At 44.9% G+C, this 17353-nt stretch overlaps 1 protein-coding gene across 3 annotated transcripts in view; it reads left to right on the plus strand.

Annotated features, from left to right (window-relative positions):
- Window positions 1-16133, plus strand: part of Tnrc6a (trinucleotide repeat containing adaptor 6A) — a 72399-nt gene extending 56266 nt beyond the window's left edge. Inside the window, exons 12-25 of one of the 3 annotated variants that reach the window (XM_021168995.2) lie at window positions 395-537; window positions 933-1079; window positions 1224-1361; window positions 2000-2128; window positions 2681-2758; window positions 2958-3165; window positions 5124-5255; window positions 7632-7790; window positions 8243-8383; window positions 9651-9758; window positions 10708-10929; window positions 12325-12395; window positions 12890-13029; window positions 13410-16133. In XM_021168995.2, the coding sequence (XP_021024654.1) occupies window positions 395-537; window positions 933-1079; window positions 1224-1361; window positions 2000-2128; window positions 2681-2758; window positions 2958-3165; window positions 5124-5255; window positions 7632-7790; window positions 8243-8383; window positions 9651-9758; window positions 10708-10929; window positions 12325-12395; window positions 12890-13029; window positions 13410-13785 (2192 nt within the window). In that variant the 3' untranslated portion in view covers window positions 13786-16133. The remainder of the gene's footprint in view (window positions 1-394; window positions 538-932; window positions 1080-1223; window positions 1362-1999; window positions 2129-2680; window positions 2759-2957; window positions 3166-5123; window positions 5256-7631; window positions 7791-8242; window positions 8384-9650; window positions 9759-10707; window positions 10930-12324; window positions 12396-12889; window positions 13030-13409) is intronic. The other 2 variants (XM_029479750.1, XM_021168994.1) reach the window with 2 other exon arrangements.
- Window positions 16134-17353: the final 1220 nt, after the last annotated feature.

Here is a 17353-nt window from a genome sequence, read left to right on the forward strand (position 1 = left end):
CGGATTTCTGAGTTCAAGGCCAGCCTGGTCTACAGAGTGAGTTCCAGGATAGCCAGGGCTACACAGAGAAACCCTGCCTTGAAAAAACAAAAACAACAACAAAAAAACCCCTACACTTTGAGCAGCATTCACACAGAAACTCATACATTCAAAGCAGGCAGACACCTTGGACTCTTTACTTGTCTTGCTGTGCTTACAGCACTGTTAGTGATGACCAAGTGCTTACATGTCTTTTCATTCTAAATACTTGATATGTCTTAAGAAATTAATGTCATTTAAAAAGGTGTTTCTTGTTAAAGCAGAAATTGTTTTATTTTGGAAAGTGAACATTTTTTTTTTCAATGAAATAAATTGGTTCTCTTCCTACTGGTGATAATCTTTTTGTATTTATTAGGAATGTTACAAGACAAGCGGATGGAGATTGATAAACATAGCCTGAATATTGGTGATTACAATCGAACGGTCGGGAAAGGCCCTGGGTCTCGGCCTCAGATTTCCAAAGAGTCTTCCATGGAGCGCAATCCTTATTTTGATAAGGTACAATCTTTCCTCCTTTTTTTTCTTTCTTTTTTTTTTTTAAATCTGAGAATAACCAACCATACCCTTAATAGTATAATACTTAGGGAAAATGTGTATAATATAAAAAGTATAATCAAGTGACTTTCCTGTTAATGGAGCTTTAGTTTATTGTTTCGTTTATAGCTCAGTTTAGCATAGATCTTGTGTTTATATTTTCTTCTTAATCCCATGAAATATGTGTTTGGCTCTTTTTATGTGCTCTAGAATTAACACTAACCTGATCTCTTCTGTTTTCTACCTGTTTCCTGTTGGTGCTGGAATGTCATGTGACCTCTCCTCTGTTCCTGCAATGATTTCTCCCTTCTACTTGTTTGCTTGGCTGGTGTTACACATCTTTCTGTCTGTCCAATCAGGATGGCATTGTAGCAGATGAATCCCAAAACATGCAGTTTATGTCCAGTCAAAGCATGAAGCTTCCCCCTTCAAATAGTGCACTACCTAACCAGGCCCTTGGCTCCATAGCAGGGCTGGGTACGCAAAACTTGAATTCTGTTAGACAGGTAAGTCCAGATGTGCATTCTAGGCTTTCTCTTGAATGATCTGTCTCTCTTGTCTGTAGTTACTGTGTTTAAACAATAGTATCATATGGTAATGAGTGTCTTTCCCTGAAGAATCACTTTGTTATTTTGTTGTTTGTTTTTTAGAATGGCAATCCCAATATGTTTGGTGTTGGAAACACAGCAGCACAACCCCGGGGCATGCAGCAGCCTCCAGCACAACCTCTCAGTTCATCTCAGCCTAATCTTCGTGCTCAAGTGCCTCCTCCATTACTCTCCCCTCAGGTGAACAAGCTTCTGGGCCTCTCCTCCACTTTCCTGGGAAGAACCTTGAATAAGTTTATGTTTAGGGGCTGGAGCTCAGCATTAAGAGCCCTGGCTGTTCTTCCAGAGGATCCAGTTTGATTCTCATCCTCATGCCAGTTCCCAACTGTCTGTAACTCTATTCCTAGGGAGCCTGATGCCCTCCTCCGGCCTCTTTGGGCATCAGGAATGCATGTGATTCACTGACGTACAAGGAGCAAACCATCCATTCACATACAAATGAGCTAGATTTAAAATTCTATGTCTGAGATAACCATGGGGCATTGTAATAATTTTTGACAACTTTGAAGTGCTGCAAGTGCTAATTAGCTGTTGTTGCAGAAGTGTGAGCAAAGGATAAAGAAAATTAATGGTTATTTTAAACTGTACCGTTTTCATTGTAAAACCTTGTCGGGAGAGCAACAGTGAAATCAAATAGGTTATCCTTGTCATTTTTCGTTACCATGAGAAAGAGTATGTGTGAGAACACGCTTTGAATGACTAAATCCCCATGAAATGTCCACTGCTTTAACTGCCCTGTTGATGATTTAGTTGTACAGTATCTCTGGCTAGTCTGGGTATTACAGCAACATTATTAACTTAACCGTTGTGATCCTAAGGTTCCAGTTTCATTGCTGAAGTATGCACCAAACAACGGTGGCCTGAATCCGCTCTTTGGCCCTCAACAGGTAGCCATGCTGAACCAGCTATCCCAACTAAACCAGCTTTCTCAGATCTCCCAGTTACAGGTAAGTACTTACTGTCTGCTCTTGAACCTACATGAAGTGCAAGATGCTTTCAGGGGAGATACAGGAAGGGAGGGAAGAATGATTAGAATCATCAATCCTGTTAAAGTGTGAGCTGGGCCGGGCGTGGTGGCGCACGCCTTTAATCCCAGCACTCAGGAGGCAGAGGCAGGTGGACTTCTGAGTTCGAGACCTGCCTGGTCTACAGCGTGAGTTCCAGGACAGCCAGGGCTACACAGAGAAACCCGGGGCGGGGGAGAGGGGAGGAGTGTGAGTTGGGGTGAAGAGGTGCTTTATTGATAGAGTTTAATATATGCAAGGCTCTTGGGTCTATTCGCAGTACTGCAAAAGTGGTGGTGTTGTGGGTTTTTGTTTTGTTTTGTTTGTTTGTTTCCCATTTCTGGAATCTAGTAGAGATATTCCATGGAAAGATGTTACTATGTGAGGTGGGACTTGGGTACGTGGCATAGTTCTACCAGGTCCATTGACCATAGTCATCCTTAAACATTCTAATTAGTAACAGCTGAACAGTGACAACCCTTTTCTGTCTTTCAGCGATTGTTAGCGCAGCAGCAGAGGGCACAGAGTCAGAGAAGCGTGCCTTCTGCTAACCGACAGCAGCAAGACCAGCAGGTAGATCATCCCTCTCCACTTGTCAATGAAAGAATTTTATTAAAATGTGCTTTTTAATCTGCTCTTTGTCCAGAAGTCATAGTAGCTATAGAACTTTAATTGGTGACCTTCCTCCTGAGCAGGAGGTGAGCTCAGAAGTGAAGAATGTGTCCCTATAAAAACACACGCCCACAATTTTCCTGCCTCGTTTTGTTTGAAGGGTCGACCTCTTAGTGTGCAGCAGCAGATGATGCAACAGTCTCGTCAACTTGATCCAAGCCTGCTGGTGAAGCAGCAGACTCCGCCTTCTCAGCAGCCGCTCCATCAGCCAGCCATGAAGTCCTTCCTTGACAATGTCATGCCCCACACTACACCCGAGCTGCAGAAAGGGCCATCGCCAGTAAATGCTTTCAGCAACTTTCCTATAGGTGAGTTCCTGCTTGGAACACTATACACATGTGCCTCCACTGCCTTTGCAGCTCTGTCCTTCAGCATAGCACCAGGCTTAGACACCACTTATCAGAGAGTAGCGTACTTTCTTCTAGATTATGTCATCTTCATACTTCAGAGGTGGTATCGCAGTATTTCAGACGTTTCTACCTATTGGAAGGTACCAACTAAAGGACACACTCATTTTCAGACTCAGACTGTAGGATGTGCAGGGGCAGGAAGACTCATGGCATGGCAGTGTTGTTTGGGAGAGAGATGGTATGCAGGCACTGCTCTGGAAAATACTGGGAATAGTCCCATTATGTTGTCACTTGTCTTAGCAGAATGGGTGTGAAGAGAAATTGTCTTTCATTTTCTCCACTGTATAAGCAGGCTTTCTATTTATTAAGGAAATGTAAGGTGTGTGTGTTTTCTCTTTCCCAGGTTCCTGATTATGTTTTGATTCTTGGTTAACCAAACCTCCTTTGTCTGTTATCCCTCCCCCATCTGAACAACAGTTTCATATAGATGAGTTGTTGTCGTGGGTAGCTGGTTACTACCCCAGCTCTGTTGAAGACCATTAGTTCTCTCAGCATGTTGTGGGCTGTAAACAGTGCTTGGGGGGATGTGCTTCTGCTGGTTTTTTCTCTGATTGGGAAGTTTCTTATTTGGTTCTTTTGGTATTACATAATAGACACTGAGCTAGGACATATGTCCTTGGGATGGTTAGCAGAAGCAGTTTCCACTGTCAGTTACAACTGTGCTAGACAGTACAGAAACCACTGATGATGAAGGGGAGCTACTTCTCCTGACAGCCTGACCCTTCTGCTTCATTCACACAGACATCACTCTATAGCCTGTGAGCAAAATTTGGCCCACTGTCTTAATTTCACAAAGAAAGTTTTATTGAAATGGAGCTATGTTTGTTTGTTTGTTTGTTTGTTTGTTTTAACTTTATCTGTGGGTGCTTTTGCATAGTGACATAGAGAAAGCTATATAGCCCGTATATTCTCCAGGCTACCTTTTAAACCTTTATGCAAAATTTTTGCAAATTCTTGGTCTAATTCATAGGTCTAAAGGCACAAATTTGATTGCTTTCTGCAAAAATCGAACTTGGAATGACTTCAGAAAATTCATACTAAAGGTGTAATACCGGAATTTGAAACCACTAAAATTCTAATAAATTGTGCCTTCAGATACTGGAGTCTTTTTCTCAGATGTTACTGTTGGAGCTAGGAGCTGTACTTTTTTTTTTTTTTTTTTTTTAAAGACTTTATATCTTTTATTTGGAGTCATCCACCCCTGCTCCTTCTTACTCACCAGGAGCTGGAACAATGAATTATTTACCCTTCCTTTTTTTTTTTTTTTTTTTTTTTTGAGCTGAACTTTTTTTTTCTTTTTGGTTTTTCGAGACAGGGTTTCTCTGTGTAGCCTTGGCTGTCCTGGAACTCACTTTGTAGACCAGGCTGGCCTTGAACTCAGAAATCCACCTGCCTCTACCTCCTGAGTGCTGGGATTAAAGGCGTGCGCCACCACGCCCGGCTTGAGCTGAACTTTTAAATTAGCGTCCATTGGCTAGTGAGCCATCTGGAAATTCATCAGTTTGCAATCAGGGAATGACAATTGAGAGTGATCATATATTATACATGGCATTCTGAGAAAATGGCTAAACTCGGGATGCAGTGACAAACTTTACATGGTCCCCTTAAAACTCTTTTTCTACTATTTTGGGAAGTTTGTACATGATGCAGCTTGTGTAGAGGAGCAGTTTCCACCTGTGATAGCACTGTCTGTCCCTTGCGGCTTGAGAACCACGTACTATGGAGCACTAGTGTAGCTACAAGCCAGGCCCCTGCGCCCTCGCTGCACATTTGCAGGACTGTAAACAGTAAGAAGACAATATTGGTAGAGGAAGGGAAAATATGCTGCTTTATACGATTTAAATTGTGTTTTCAAGGCTTGAACTCAAACTTGAATGTAAATATGGATATGAACAGTATTAAAGAGCCACAGTCACGACTAAGGAAGTGGACAACAGTGGACAGCATGTCTGTGAACACGTCGTTGGATCAAAACTCCAGCAAACATGGTATTAATTATAATCTTAGACTTGTCTGGAAACAAATGTGGGGTGGGTATGAAGGAAGACTGCTTAACTCAGGAATGCCTGCTATTACCGACCCACATGATATGAAGACAGAACCACTTCCCCAACTTGTCCTCTGACCTTCACATATACTCCACACACACTGTAATTTCAAAAACAAAACAAGAGCTGAAGAGATGCTCAGGAGTTAAGAACACACACTTTTCCAGAAACTTCCAAGTAGAAAGCAAATTGACTTCAATTCTGCTATGTTGCAGAGACACAGGAGCAATCTGAGGATATGTTAATTTTTTTAAACATCCCATTTTCTTTCTTTAAATAATATATTTATTTATGTATTCTTTGACTATATATTGTCATATAATGTGTGTATATTTGTGGGTGGTTTTTTTTTTTTTTAAACTACCAGCAACAACCATGGAGGCTAGTTTGTGACCTGGCCTTGAGTGACACTCCATTGAAGAAAACTAACTTTCCCCTCCCTGCTACAGTGAATGCCAATAGCTCCTCATCTAGGAGTGAGACTTTGTGTCCCTGTCCCTTCCTGGATGCTGGGATTTTTGTCTGGCTTGAGTTTACACAGGTCTTATGCATGCTTTCATGAGCTTTGTAAGTTCATATGTGTTTCTGCCCTGTTGTATCTGAAAATATCATTTCCTGGCTCTTAAAGTCTTCCCATCCCTTCTTCTGCATATATTCTGAGCCTTGAGGTGAAGGGTCCAATAGACATCCTAGAGGACTGGCTGTGCACTCATGTGTGTCTTTCTTTTGGAACATTGACCTGTAATGGGATTCTTGTGTTAATCACTAACTAAAGGTTGAGCAATACACTGATCTATGGGGATATATCATTAGAAGTTGATTTATTTCTGTATCCATTTTCAGAATAATAGTCTCAAGTCCCCATCTCCCCAGTATACACAGGGTCTAGCTCTCTAGACCTGTTGTCCTGGTATGCACCTAGCATTCATTCCCTTTTTTATGGCCATTTAGGAGGTATCCAAGTGATTTTTTTTTTTGTCCGTATAATCTATTTTTTAACATTCTCTGAATTTAACTTGGCTTGTTCATTGTGGAATTAGGCTACACAGCAGTTTTCTATTTGATTTTACTATGTAGTCCAGGATACAGGCTTTGAGCTCACGGTCTTCCTACCTTGGCCTCCCTGGGGCTGGGATTATAGGTATATACTAATGTACCTGCCCCCCCGCCCCCCCCCCCCAACTCCCCCTTCTCTCTCTACTTTTTGGAAACAATTTCTTGTGTAGCCCTCAGGGCCCTATAAAATACCTTATTTACATTTCCAATGCTATCCCAAAAGTCCCCCCCCCCCCCCCCCCCCCACACACGCACACACGTCACAGGTTTGATAATTATCTTTTCAGCAACTAATTTCTTTTAGAAATATCATATTTAGCTTGGATTATTATCTATTTGTCTTCAAAAGTTAATGGGATTTCCTGTGCCTTTGTAAGATGATTCTAGACTCCTAGAATACACAGATGAATAAGTACTGGTGGGCATATGGTTGAACTTGTATACTATAGATGTTTCTACACACACTTGCCCTAGAGAAGCTCTTTTGTTAGCAGAGGTAAATGTGGACATCCATGGTACAGTATAAGTACTCTTAAGATGTAGCACATAGAGCTGTGTTAGAAGTCTTAGGCAGTGTTCCATAGGAATGCCTGGGTGTGCTGTGTCTCAAGAGGCTAAAGTTGAGTTATCTTCATAGAATTCATACAATGCCCTAACTTACCCTTACAGTTATTCAACTGTAGGAAGGCCTGCTAAAAGAGAACAGCTTGATAACATCTGCATCCGAGCCAGAAAGGAGGCAGAAGACAGAGTGGTAGATAAGCAGTAAAACTTTTAGGCCATAATGAGGTGGGGCTGGAGAGACAGTGCACATGGTTAATGCCAGCTCTCCACTTGATAGTGGCCCTCAGTTTACCTTCCAGCACCAGTGTTGGACAACTCACAGGCCCAGGAAATCACTCTCTCTGCCTTCCATGAATGAATACTCGCACTCGCCCGCACACAGAGAACAGTTAGCAGAGGTAGAGGTCTGGCCCTTGAGCAAAGGGTCTGTCTTCCAGAATGAAGTTATAAGCAGAGAGGCCCAGAGAAAAGAAGCAACAGGAAGCCCCAGGTCACTGCTTCTTTCCACCCCGCCTTCATGTGCTGTGTCAGAATCCTTGCTGTCTGTCCGGGAGCAGAGTACTGCTTTTTTCTTGCATCTTCATAGAGTTTCCTGGGCAGGTTGGCATCCATTTCCCTGGTGGGAAGCTTTGCTGTAGAAGAGGCTGATGCTGTAGCCGGCTCACATTGATTTCACCATCGCATTGTTCTTTGTAGGTGCTATTTCAAGTGGTTTTAGGCTGGAAGAGTCTCCATTTGTTCCCTATGACTTTATGAATAGCAGTACTTCACCAGCCAGTCCTCCAGGTTCAATAGGAGATGGCTGGCCACGTGCCAAATCGCCTAACGGCTCTAGCAGTGTTAACTGGCCACCAGGTAAGATGCTTACAGCCTCTCCGTGTCTGGTCTCAGCCATAGCTTAACATGGTTCTGTGATGAGAAGCGCTGATGTGATGCAATGGAGAGGCGAGCTTGAACTTGGGTCATTGCTGCATGCTCCAGTTTTCTGTTCCACGCAGTGATGGTGGATGAATTCACCACTGGTGTGGAGACTCTCTTGAAAACCTGTCAGAGGGAGAGACTGTGTCAGAGGAGAGACTGTGTCAAGGACTCATTTGACACTGAGGGTCACCAGAGGTGCATCTCTGGCCTGCTTGAGTTGCTGCATTGCTGAAAAGCTGTAAACTCAGAGCAATTATTTCAGTTGTGTAAATAAGCAAGTTAGTAATGGCCTTTTAGGGTGTTGTCACACAGAGTTTAGAGATGAATGTGTGGCTATTTAATTTGGATTTTAAAGCTGTGCACTGATTTTGAATTTGTATTTGCAGAATTTCGCCCTGGTGAACCATGGAAAGGTTATCCAAACATTGACCCTGAAACTGACCCTTACGTCACTCCTGGCAGTGTCATAAACAGTCTTTCAATTAATACTGTGCGGGAAGTTGACCACCTCAGGGACAGGAACAGTGGTACGTAGGGCATGGGCTGGCGTGAGAATGCTGTGCAGCACTGTGGGATGATAACAGGTCAGGATGGCCTGGCTCTGACCCTCACCTGGGCACCAGGACAGCCCCTTCAATCCACTCTGCACTCCATTTAGATGCACTGACCCTTCCACTAGAAACTTGTGGTCGTAGCTCTTTTTTTAATATAAAATCTAATGTTTTGACTTTCAGAATATTCTTCCCATAAAGAGCCAGTTTCTATAAACAACTGATTCTTCTCTAGCTCCTTTTCAGCCTGGCCTGTGCCTTACTATCTTCTGCTGAGTTGGCTTTCATGACCTCTACGTAGCTCTTTGGTAGATTCTGCCATTTCAGAATGACACAATTCTTCACTTAGCATTATGATATGACAAACGCTTGCTACCTTAATAAGCTGTGTATCAGAAAAGACTGTTAGCTCCTTTACATTCTTTGTAAATTACTAAAAGGGATAGAAAGGAGAATATATTTTACACACACATACAAAAAAAATCAATTATTTTAGTGTTTCAGTAACTTTTTATTAATCTTTCTTCTAGGACAAAACAATGGACAGAATATTCACATATGCCTATGGTAAAAAACAGCCCCATGGTAGTCATAGGGTTATTTCACCTGACAACCCTTTAGAAAGTACATACGTTTCACAGTTAGAACCTTGAAATCCCAGGCAGGCAGGCAGGCAGGCTGTCTGTCCTGAGGGAAGCCGTCAACATTCCAAGTGTAAATGAAGTATACAACTGGCAGTGGCTGACACGTAAAAAAAATAGCTATGACCACAAGTTTCTAGTGGAAGGGTCAGTGCATTTAATGGAGTGCAGAGTGGACTGTAGGGACTGTCCTGGTGCCCAGGTGAGGGTCAGGGCTAGGCCAAGACTAAAGAGAATATGTTAACTACAGAGCCCAAATGTGGAGAAGGCTGAAGGCTCTTGGGTACTGCCTGTGACAGGCTGCCTTGATGACCTGCCTTGCCAGTACATAGTCAATGCTGTTCAGAGTCAAGAGCTAGAGTAAAAGCAGCCTCTTTAGTGCTGCAAGGAGAGCCTGGCTCATCTAGCCACTGCACAGTCTCGGGGATCAAGAAGGAAATGCCTATTCTGAGCCAGGGCAGAACCAGTCAGCAGAAAGGGAGCTGCTATCTTGGGCCCTATCTCTAATTCAGATGCTCTCAACTCCTATCTTGAGGCATGCTGTGGCCCTGCAGCTTCCTAGATGCCATGCCCTGCCCTGCTAACTGACTTCTCTTCTGCAGGGTCATCCTCATCCTTGAACACCACGCTGCCTTCAACTAGTGCCTGGTCATCCATTCGTGCCTCCAACTACAATGTTCCCCTCAGCAGTACAGCACAAAGCACTTCAGGTGGGCCCTCTCAGAAACCGCCAGCCTGGGGCTTCCCCTCTGCTGCCTTCTCAGGTTGTTGCGGGAGGGTTTGTGATCCTATCCAAGTATTGCAAACGTCATATCTCCCCTTTGAAAAGCAGTCTACATTTACCACACAGCTCTCTGCCATCTAAGCCACCTCAGCCCTGTGATAAAGACCATTTAATCCAAAGTCTTCTGAAAGCCACTTGTACTCACTCTTTATTTTCAATCCTCTGCAGACTGATAGCTGTATAGAACGTGGGAAGTGGGAAGTGGGAGGTACTATATGATGCTGTGCCCCTGCAGTGAGCTCGATGGCTCGAGCCCTGGGCTTCAGTGTGCGTCTGCTGCAGCTCAGGAAAACTCTGCTGTGGCCAGCCTTCCTGCAGCCACACTTGGAGGAGACTTGGTCTAATGGCCAGGTACTTTGTAATAACTCAGGTCTGAATGCTCAAGAGCTGCTGAAGAGCTTCCCACCCCTTTCTCCTCCCGTCTTTTAGCACTCTTTGACATAGTTGCCTCTCTCCCCATGAGCATTGCATTGTACCACCTTGCTAACTTGGAATAACTGCTATAGCCTTTCTTCTGGGAGGAAATGATGAGCTTAAAGTGTGTCTGTGGCCTGTGTCTCTCTTGAGTGGACCAGTTGGCTAGGAGTCCACGTGTGTATCTTAGAGTCTGTGTTGTAATCTCAGAGAGCAGTTCTCTGCTTGCACAGTCTCAGGACAGTAGCAGGTGAGGGCCCAAGTCCTGAGGAAGATTGCCAGCTCTGGGCTCTTTGTCTTTCTCTGTAGGCCTTTACCTAGATTTAGGGGTTTTGGTAGTTTTTGTTTACTTAACTCACTTTTCATGGGACAGTAAATATTATTATGTGAATTTTCTCTTCCTAACATCCCACGTTCTTCAATTTTTCTTATTTTCTTTTTCCCCCTTCTCCTTTGAGTAGCCAGAAATAGTGATTCCAAATTGACGTGGTCTCCTGGTTCAGTTACAAACACCTCTCTGGCTCATGAGCTGTGGAAAGTCCCTTTGCCACCTAAAAACATCACTGCTCCGTCCCGCCCACCTCCAGGGCTGACTGGTCAGAAGCCACCCTTGTCTACGTGGGATAATTCTCCCCTTCGTGTAGGTGGAGGATGGGGAAATTCTGACGCCAGATATACCCCAGGTAAGACCCGATAGCTGTGGGCCAACACTGTCAGCTACGGGGTCACACTCTGTAAAGACAGAGTGAGCTTGAGCAGAATTGTAGTTCATCTCTACCTTTGATCATTTTCTTATCTTTAGGAGTCTTGATTAATTTCCTTAAGAATGTTTAGCCAAACCTGTATGGTGGTGCATGCCTGAAATCCTAGCACAGGGGTAGTGAAGGCAGGAACAGTATGAGGATGTTGGTGTCATCTGTACATGAGACCCTGGAGACCCTGTCATGCTTACCCAAAGCAATGCTAGTGGGGTCTCTTCTCAAAAACTCCTTAGGAATGCTTGCTTTTTGTTGTCTGTTTGTTTGTTTTTGTTCTTTTGTTTGATTGTTTGGTTTTGGTTTTGGAGAAAGGGTTTCTCTATGTAGCTCTGGCGGGTCTTGGAACTCACTCTGTAGACCAGGCTGGCATGAAACTCACTGAGATCCACCTGCCTCTGCCTCCCAAGTGCTGGGATTAAACATGTGCACCCCCTCAACCCCAAGGGAATGCATCTTAAAAGGTTTGTCTGTTTCCTAACTCATGGCTGGCTTGCAGAACAAGACTGGTACATGGAAAATTAAGCTGGAGAGAGAATATAGAGATTGGACTTGTTTTGGTAGTAGCTTGGCCTATCCCAAGAATGACCATGGCCGGGCGGTGGTGGCACATGCCTTTAATCCCAGCACTTAGGAGACAGAGGCAGGCAGATTTCTGAGTTCGTGGCCAGCCTGGTCTACAGAGTGAGTTCCAGGACAGCCAGGGCTACACAGAGAAACCCTGTCTCAAAAACAAACAAACAAACAAGAAAGAATCACCATGAAGTTTACTGTGTAGGCAGACACTTGAGAGCGTAAGTGAGTGCTATTGACCTCTAAGGTCAAGCAGACATAGGCCCAGTGACATACTGTGAAATACCTGTAAGGTGTCACGGGGCCAGGTGCTCCTTAATCATGTTTAGATGTTCCTTTCTAAAGGAGAGGGGTTGCCTTAGGGTCATGCAGGAAAGGCTCAGTGGAGAACTCGGTAACCTAGACAAAATCAAAAGATACCTGATGCCAAACAGTTCAGTGCCCTTAAAGGTTCTCGTCTTAGGGACAGATGCAGAAAGGCTTACCTGCCCTTGGGCACCGTTTGGAAGTAGTTTGCCCTAAATGGAAAGATGGCATGGAATAGAGGCACCTGAAGGTAGGGCTCAGCCCCTGATCTAGGCTGGAGCAAACTGATGTCACAGGTCTTTGTTGCACGAGGGGAAAGTAGGCAAAAGAGAAAGGAGCCCAGATTCCCGAGGAGGACTGAGATGAGCTGTCGTTTGATTGGCTGTACTTGTCTTAGTCATTCAGGCAGAGCCATAGAGTGCTGACTGCTTGCTCTTTGTTCAGGCTCCAGCTGGGGTGAGAGCAGCTCAGGGAGAATAACCAATTGGCTTGTTCTGAAGAACCTCACACCTCAGGTAAGGAGGCACCCGCTCAGTGCATACAGTGGGCTGGGGAGAGCTTAGCGTTCCACACAGGCCTGTCATTGGTTATCAAGGGCAGGCAGAGGGTGACACTTTGCTGCCTCTAGTCTGATCCAGTGGTTTTCATGCTGTTATGTTTAGGGCAGCACAGTAATGCAGATACCTATGTCTTACCCAGTACTGAGTGGTGCTGGGCTTTGCAAGTGTGGCTTTCTGGGATTATATTGCCCCTCCAGAGACCTTGGTCTACTCTTTCCTATCTAAGTATTTTCTTAAGGAGGCTACTCTCCCACTCCTAGGGAGCAGTGTCTTGAGGTTCTGTCATGGAGTAGGTGGGGGAAAGACATGAAGCCATGCCTGCGGTGATGACTCATCGCCTAGCTCTAGCCCACTGCATATAAGGAAGAGGCACTGAACCTGGCATGAGAAGGAGGTACCTTCCAATGGCTTCCACAATGGAGCCCCTAACCACAGCCTGCTCTGTCTAGATTGACGGCTCAACTCTGCGCACCCTGTGCATGCAGCATGGCCCACTGATTACATTCCATCTGAACCTCCCACATGGAAATGCTCTGGTCCGTTACAGTTCAAAAGAAGAGGTAGTGAAGGCACAAAAGTCTCTGCACATGTAAGTTGCCCCAAGACTCCTGATGGGGAGGGGAGGGGCTGGGAGAGCTGTGAGTAAAAGCCCAACCCAAGACCCCTGTGTAGACCTGGTTAATGTGGACCAGGAGAGACTTAGGCGGAGGAATAACTTGAGCCTAGGCGTTGAAGGCTACTTCAGGAAATAGAATGTGACCTTAGATCCTGGAGAAGCCCTTGTGTTGCCTATGGGAGGCAGACCTGGTCTAGATACCCCATAACCCCTTCTGGGACACTCACTCTGGGCATGGAGCAGGTCAGGCTCCTTCTGCATCTCCTTGGTTTTCTCTCAGAGCAGGTCGCACTGCTAGTTGAGCTTATGAAGCCATGCATCTAGAAGACCTCATGTTGTGCCCTCTCCTCTAGGTGTGTGCTGGGGAACACTACTATTCTCGCTGAGTTTGCCAGTGAAGAGGAGATCAGTCGCTTCTTTGCACAAAGTCAGTCTCTGACCCCTTCTCCTGGCTGGCAGTCTCTCGGGTCCAGCCAGAGCCGGCTGGGCTCTCTCGACTGTTCCCACTCGTTCTCCAGCCGGACTGATGTCAATCACTGGAATGGTGCTGGGCTGTCGGGAGCTAACTGTGGAGACCTTCACGGCACTTCCCTCTGGGGGACCCCACATTATTCCACAAGCCTGTGGGGTCCCCCGAGCAGCAGCGACCCCCGGGGAATTAGCAGCCCATCCCCCATTAATGCTTTTCTTTCTGTTGACCACCTGGGTGGGGGTGGGGAGTCCATGTAATGGCATAGGTATAGACGTAAACTGTGACCTCACGAAGAGAAGGAAAGGAGCACTAAGTTGGGCTCGCCGCCTGCAGCCAGGGCACCTGTGGGAACAGCTGTTTTCTGCACATTCTCCACTTTGTTTTCCCCAAAACATATCAGTTTGAATACTTGAATCATGCAGGCCAATATTATAATGTGAAAGGGTATCTATCTATTTACACTCCCAAATAGCGCCATACAGCTACCGTGTGGAATGAGCTCACTTGTGTATTCATCATGTTTAGCCTTCGGATTCCTTCTTTCCTCCATTTCCATCCCCATCCCCACCTTTTATTTTTATTTGTATTTTTTTGCAAAACCGTTTTGGGGCTGATGTATGAGCTTTTACCTTTGCACTGAGTGATGTTCTCTCCGTCTAATCGGCAATATGGGGGGGCAGCTGTTCCAGTGTAAATGTTTACTCAAGGATGTTCTTAAGGCGTGCGCTCTCTACTATGCCTCATGTTGCCTACCTTAGTGTGGTATCGTGGAGTTGAAAAGATCAAGTTAAGATACTGACGTAGGATTCTTAATGAAAGTATTGCACCAGTTTTTTCATGTTGTAAAACTAAAGAATTTCGCTCTACAGTTTGAGAAACTGTGGCCACCGCTGTGACCTGCAGCCCGCCTGCTGCCCAGGACGGGCCCTGCACTTTGAACAGGCTTTCCATGTTGTTTTGAAGGTTCCCACGGTGAACCTTCTTGTTTACAGATTTTTTGTTTGTTTTTTGAGAAAAAAAAATGTTTACTCTTCCATCATTTAAAAAAAAAAATTAAAANACAAAAAAAAAAAAAAAGAGGAGGGNGGTTTAAAAGACGCTTCTATCTCTGGGAAAAGAGCAGCAGTCGGCCATGTTCTTCTGTTTTCTATTCCTGTCCTAAATCAAAGAGCATGGTTCTCAGGAAACCAGTTCCCCGGTCAAAAAATCTTGTAGTTTCTTATAGGAAAGAAGAAAACCCAACTTTTAGCACTGATACTACGTATTGCTCTGTTCAACATTTTCTCTGCCAAAAAAAGAAAAAAAAAAAAAAGAAAAGAAAAAAGAAAAAAACGCGCTTCGAGCTGGAGTTGCCGTCTGCTTTCAGATGCTGTCCTTTAGTAGTGAGTGATGATGGTTTGCTAATCGCTAGGTGACTTTTGTAACCCCATCAGTGGCTCTCTCTCATGTCTCTGCTCTCTTGTGACTGTGTTCATGTTTAACTGTTGTACCTTAAAGCCGAGATCAGTAACTATGCATACTGTAACCAAGACATTGGGCTTACAGAGTTGTTTGTTGTATAAAAAATTTTAAATGTTGTTGCAAACTAACGAGTTACACCATTTTAAAATTTCTTTCCTCCCTAGCCCCTGTTGTTTTGCCCACAAATGGTATTATAATGCTTGCTTAGTCAAAGAGAGACTAAACAAGGGTAAACTTTTAACAGTACAGAATACGCCATCATTTCATTGCCTTGATTCTAACTGTTTGTGTCCTAAGATGCAAAAGAGGTCAGTGGCTTTTAACTGTTTACAATAGGATGTGATTGTAAATGTACAGTTTGGTTGTGTTTGAATTATGAAATCTTCAGATAATAAACCATGACTTTTTGGCTGCTCAACATTAATTGTCTCTTTTTTGTGGATTTATTTGTAGGCTCTTTTATAATGAAAGTTACAAAGTTGCTGCATGTGAGAGTTCTTCTCATAGAGCGGCAGATTAAAAATCTAAGCAAATATTTGAACATTTGACCTGAACTTGTCCACAATCGCCCTGAGATAATGTGAGAACAGTGGAACTGTAGCTTGCCCCTCCTCCCCTGAGCATCTGTGGGAGCTTGTTGCCCAAAGCTCTTCTCTGGCTTCACCTTCCCCACCATCTGTGCCCATCTCAAGCCTCAGCGGGACCATTCGGACACGAAGCTTACTGACTTGACAGCGTCCTAGTGTTAACCTCTCATACCTCACACAGTGGGGATGCCACCACCTGGACTGGCCTCTCTTCCCTGTGCCCTTCGCCCCTCCTCACTGAAGGAGCTCTGGGCACAGAACCTGTATGACTTCAAATCACGCTCCACTTGCCAGGTGTAAGCTAATGTTGGACACCGTAACCTAAGCAAATGTTTAATGCATTCGGTGTGTGTTGATGTCCATACTGGTTTTTCCAAAAACCAAAGGTAGCTTTGAAAAACCATGTGTGGAGATGTTTGGACCGTTAAGCTGAGTGACCGTTTGGGGCTTTGAGTAGTATATATCTGACTTCATGACTTCGTTAATTGTATTGTTAAAAGTGTTTGGGAGTTTTTTGCGCTTGTTATGTGGAAATAAAGTGTTTGATTTTAAAAATATTTTAAGTGGTTTTGCTGTTTGCCTTATTAATAACTGCTGCTTCCTTATCCCTATTGTCTCCCAAGTCCCAGTCGTCATTGGAACCTCACTCTTAGCCTTCCCTTCCCACAGGCCTGTGTCTGACAGACACACACACTGCTTGGGGCCTTTGGGAGTCAGCCTGAACTGACTCATGCAGGGGCTCAGACCTAGGGCAGTGTGCTCCTGCTTACACTCCAGTCAGAAGCTGCCCTGCAGTCTCTCTTCAGTGGTCACTGATCTGGAACTCCAGTCAACCCAGAAGCCCCTGACATGACTAGAGTTTGGGCCAAAGTGAGCTCTGGATAGCATTTGCATGAAACAGCTCCATAGAGTGGCGTGCCTCAAAACCGCACCCCACCCCACCCCACCCCCAGCCCCCCAATCTCTCCAGTTAGAGGAAGAAGAGTATGAGCCACTTTCTGGCTCCACTCCTCCAACTGTGTTCTGGGGGTACCCAGCTCCACAAAAAGTTGTTAAGCTTTTATTTTAAGATAGATTGATTTTATGTATGTGAGTACCCTGTCGATTTCTTCAGACACACCAGAAGAGGGCATCAGGTCCCATTACAGATGGTTGAGAGCCATGTGGTTGCTGGGAATTGAACTGGGGGCCTCTGGAAGAGCAGCCAGTACTCTTAATCTCTGAGCCATCTCTCCAGCCCCTGGCCTTTATTTTCTTACATCTATGTGTGGTGCTCACATCCATGCCAGAGGAAGACATTGGGTGTGCTCGCTGCTCTCCGTTACGCTCACAATACACTGTCCCCCTGACAGCCTCTGCCAGGACCCACAGGCCTACTTAAACTGACCATAATGCCAGGCAGTGGTGGCACACACCTTTAATCCCAACACTTGGGAGACAGAGGCAGGTGGATTTCTGATTTCGAGACCAGCCGGGTCTACAGAGTGAGTTCCAGGACAGCCAGGGCTACACAGAGAAACCCTGTCTCAAAACAAAAGAAGCTGACCATAGCTCATAGTGGTACATCCCTTTAATCCTGGTGCTCTGGAGGCAGAGGCAGATGGTCCTCTGAATTGAGGCCACCTTGGTCTTCAGAGCAAGTTCCAGGATAGCCAGGGTTACACAGAGAAACCCTTGTCAAAAAGATAGGGCCTGGGGGTGATACAAAATACTTGCCAGATTGCAGGGCAGGAGTTGTAGCTAACTGTCTAGGGCTGACAACCTTGCGCTTGCAAGC

Source organism: Mus caroli, chromosome 7 (genome assembly GCF_900094665.2).
Source record: "Mus caroli chromosome 7, CAROLI_EIJ_v1.1, whole genome shotgun sequence".
Taxonomy (NCBI): domain Eukaryota; kingdom Metazoa; phylum Chordata; class Mammalia; order Rodentia; family Muridae; genus Mus; species Mus caroli.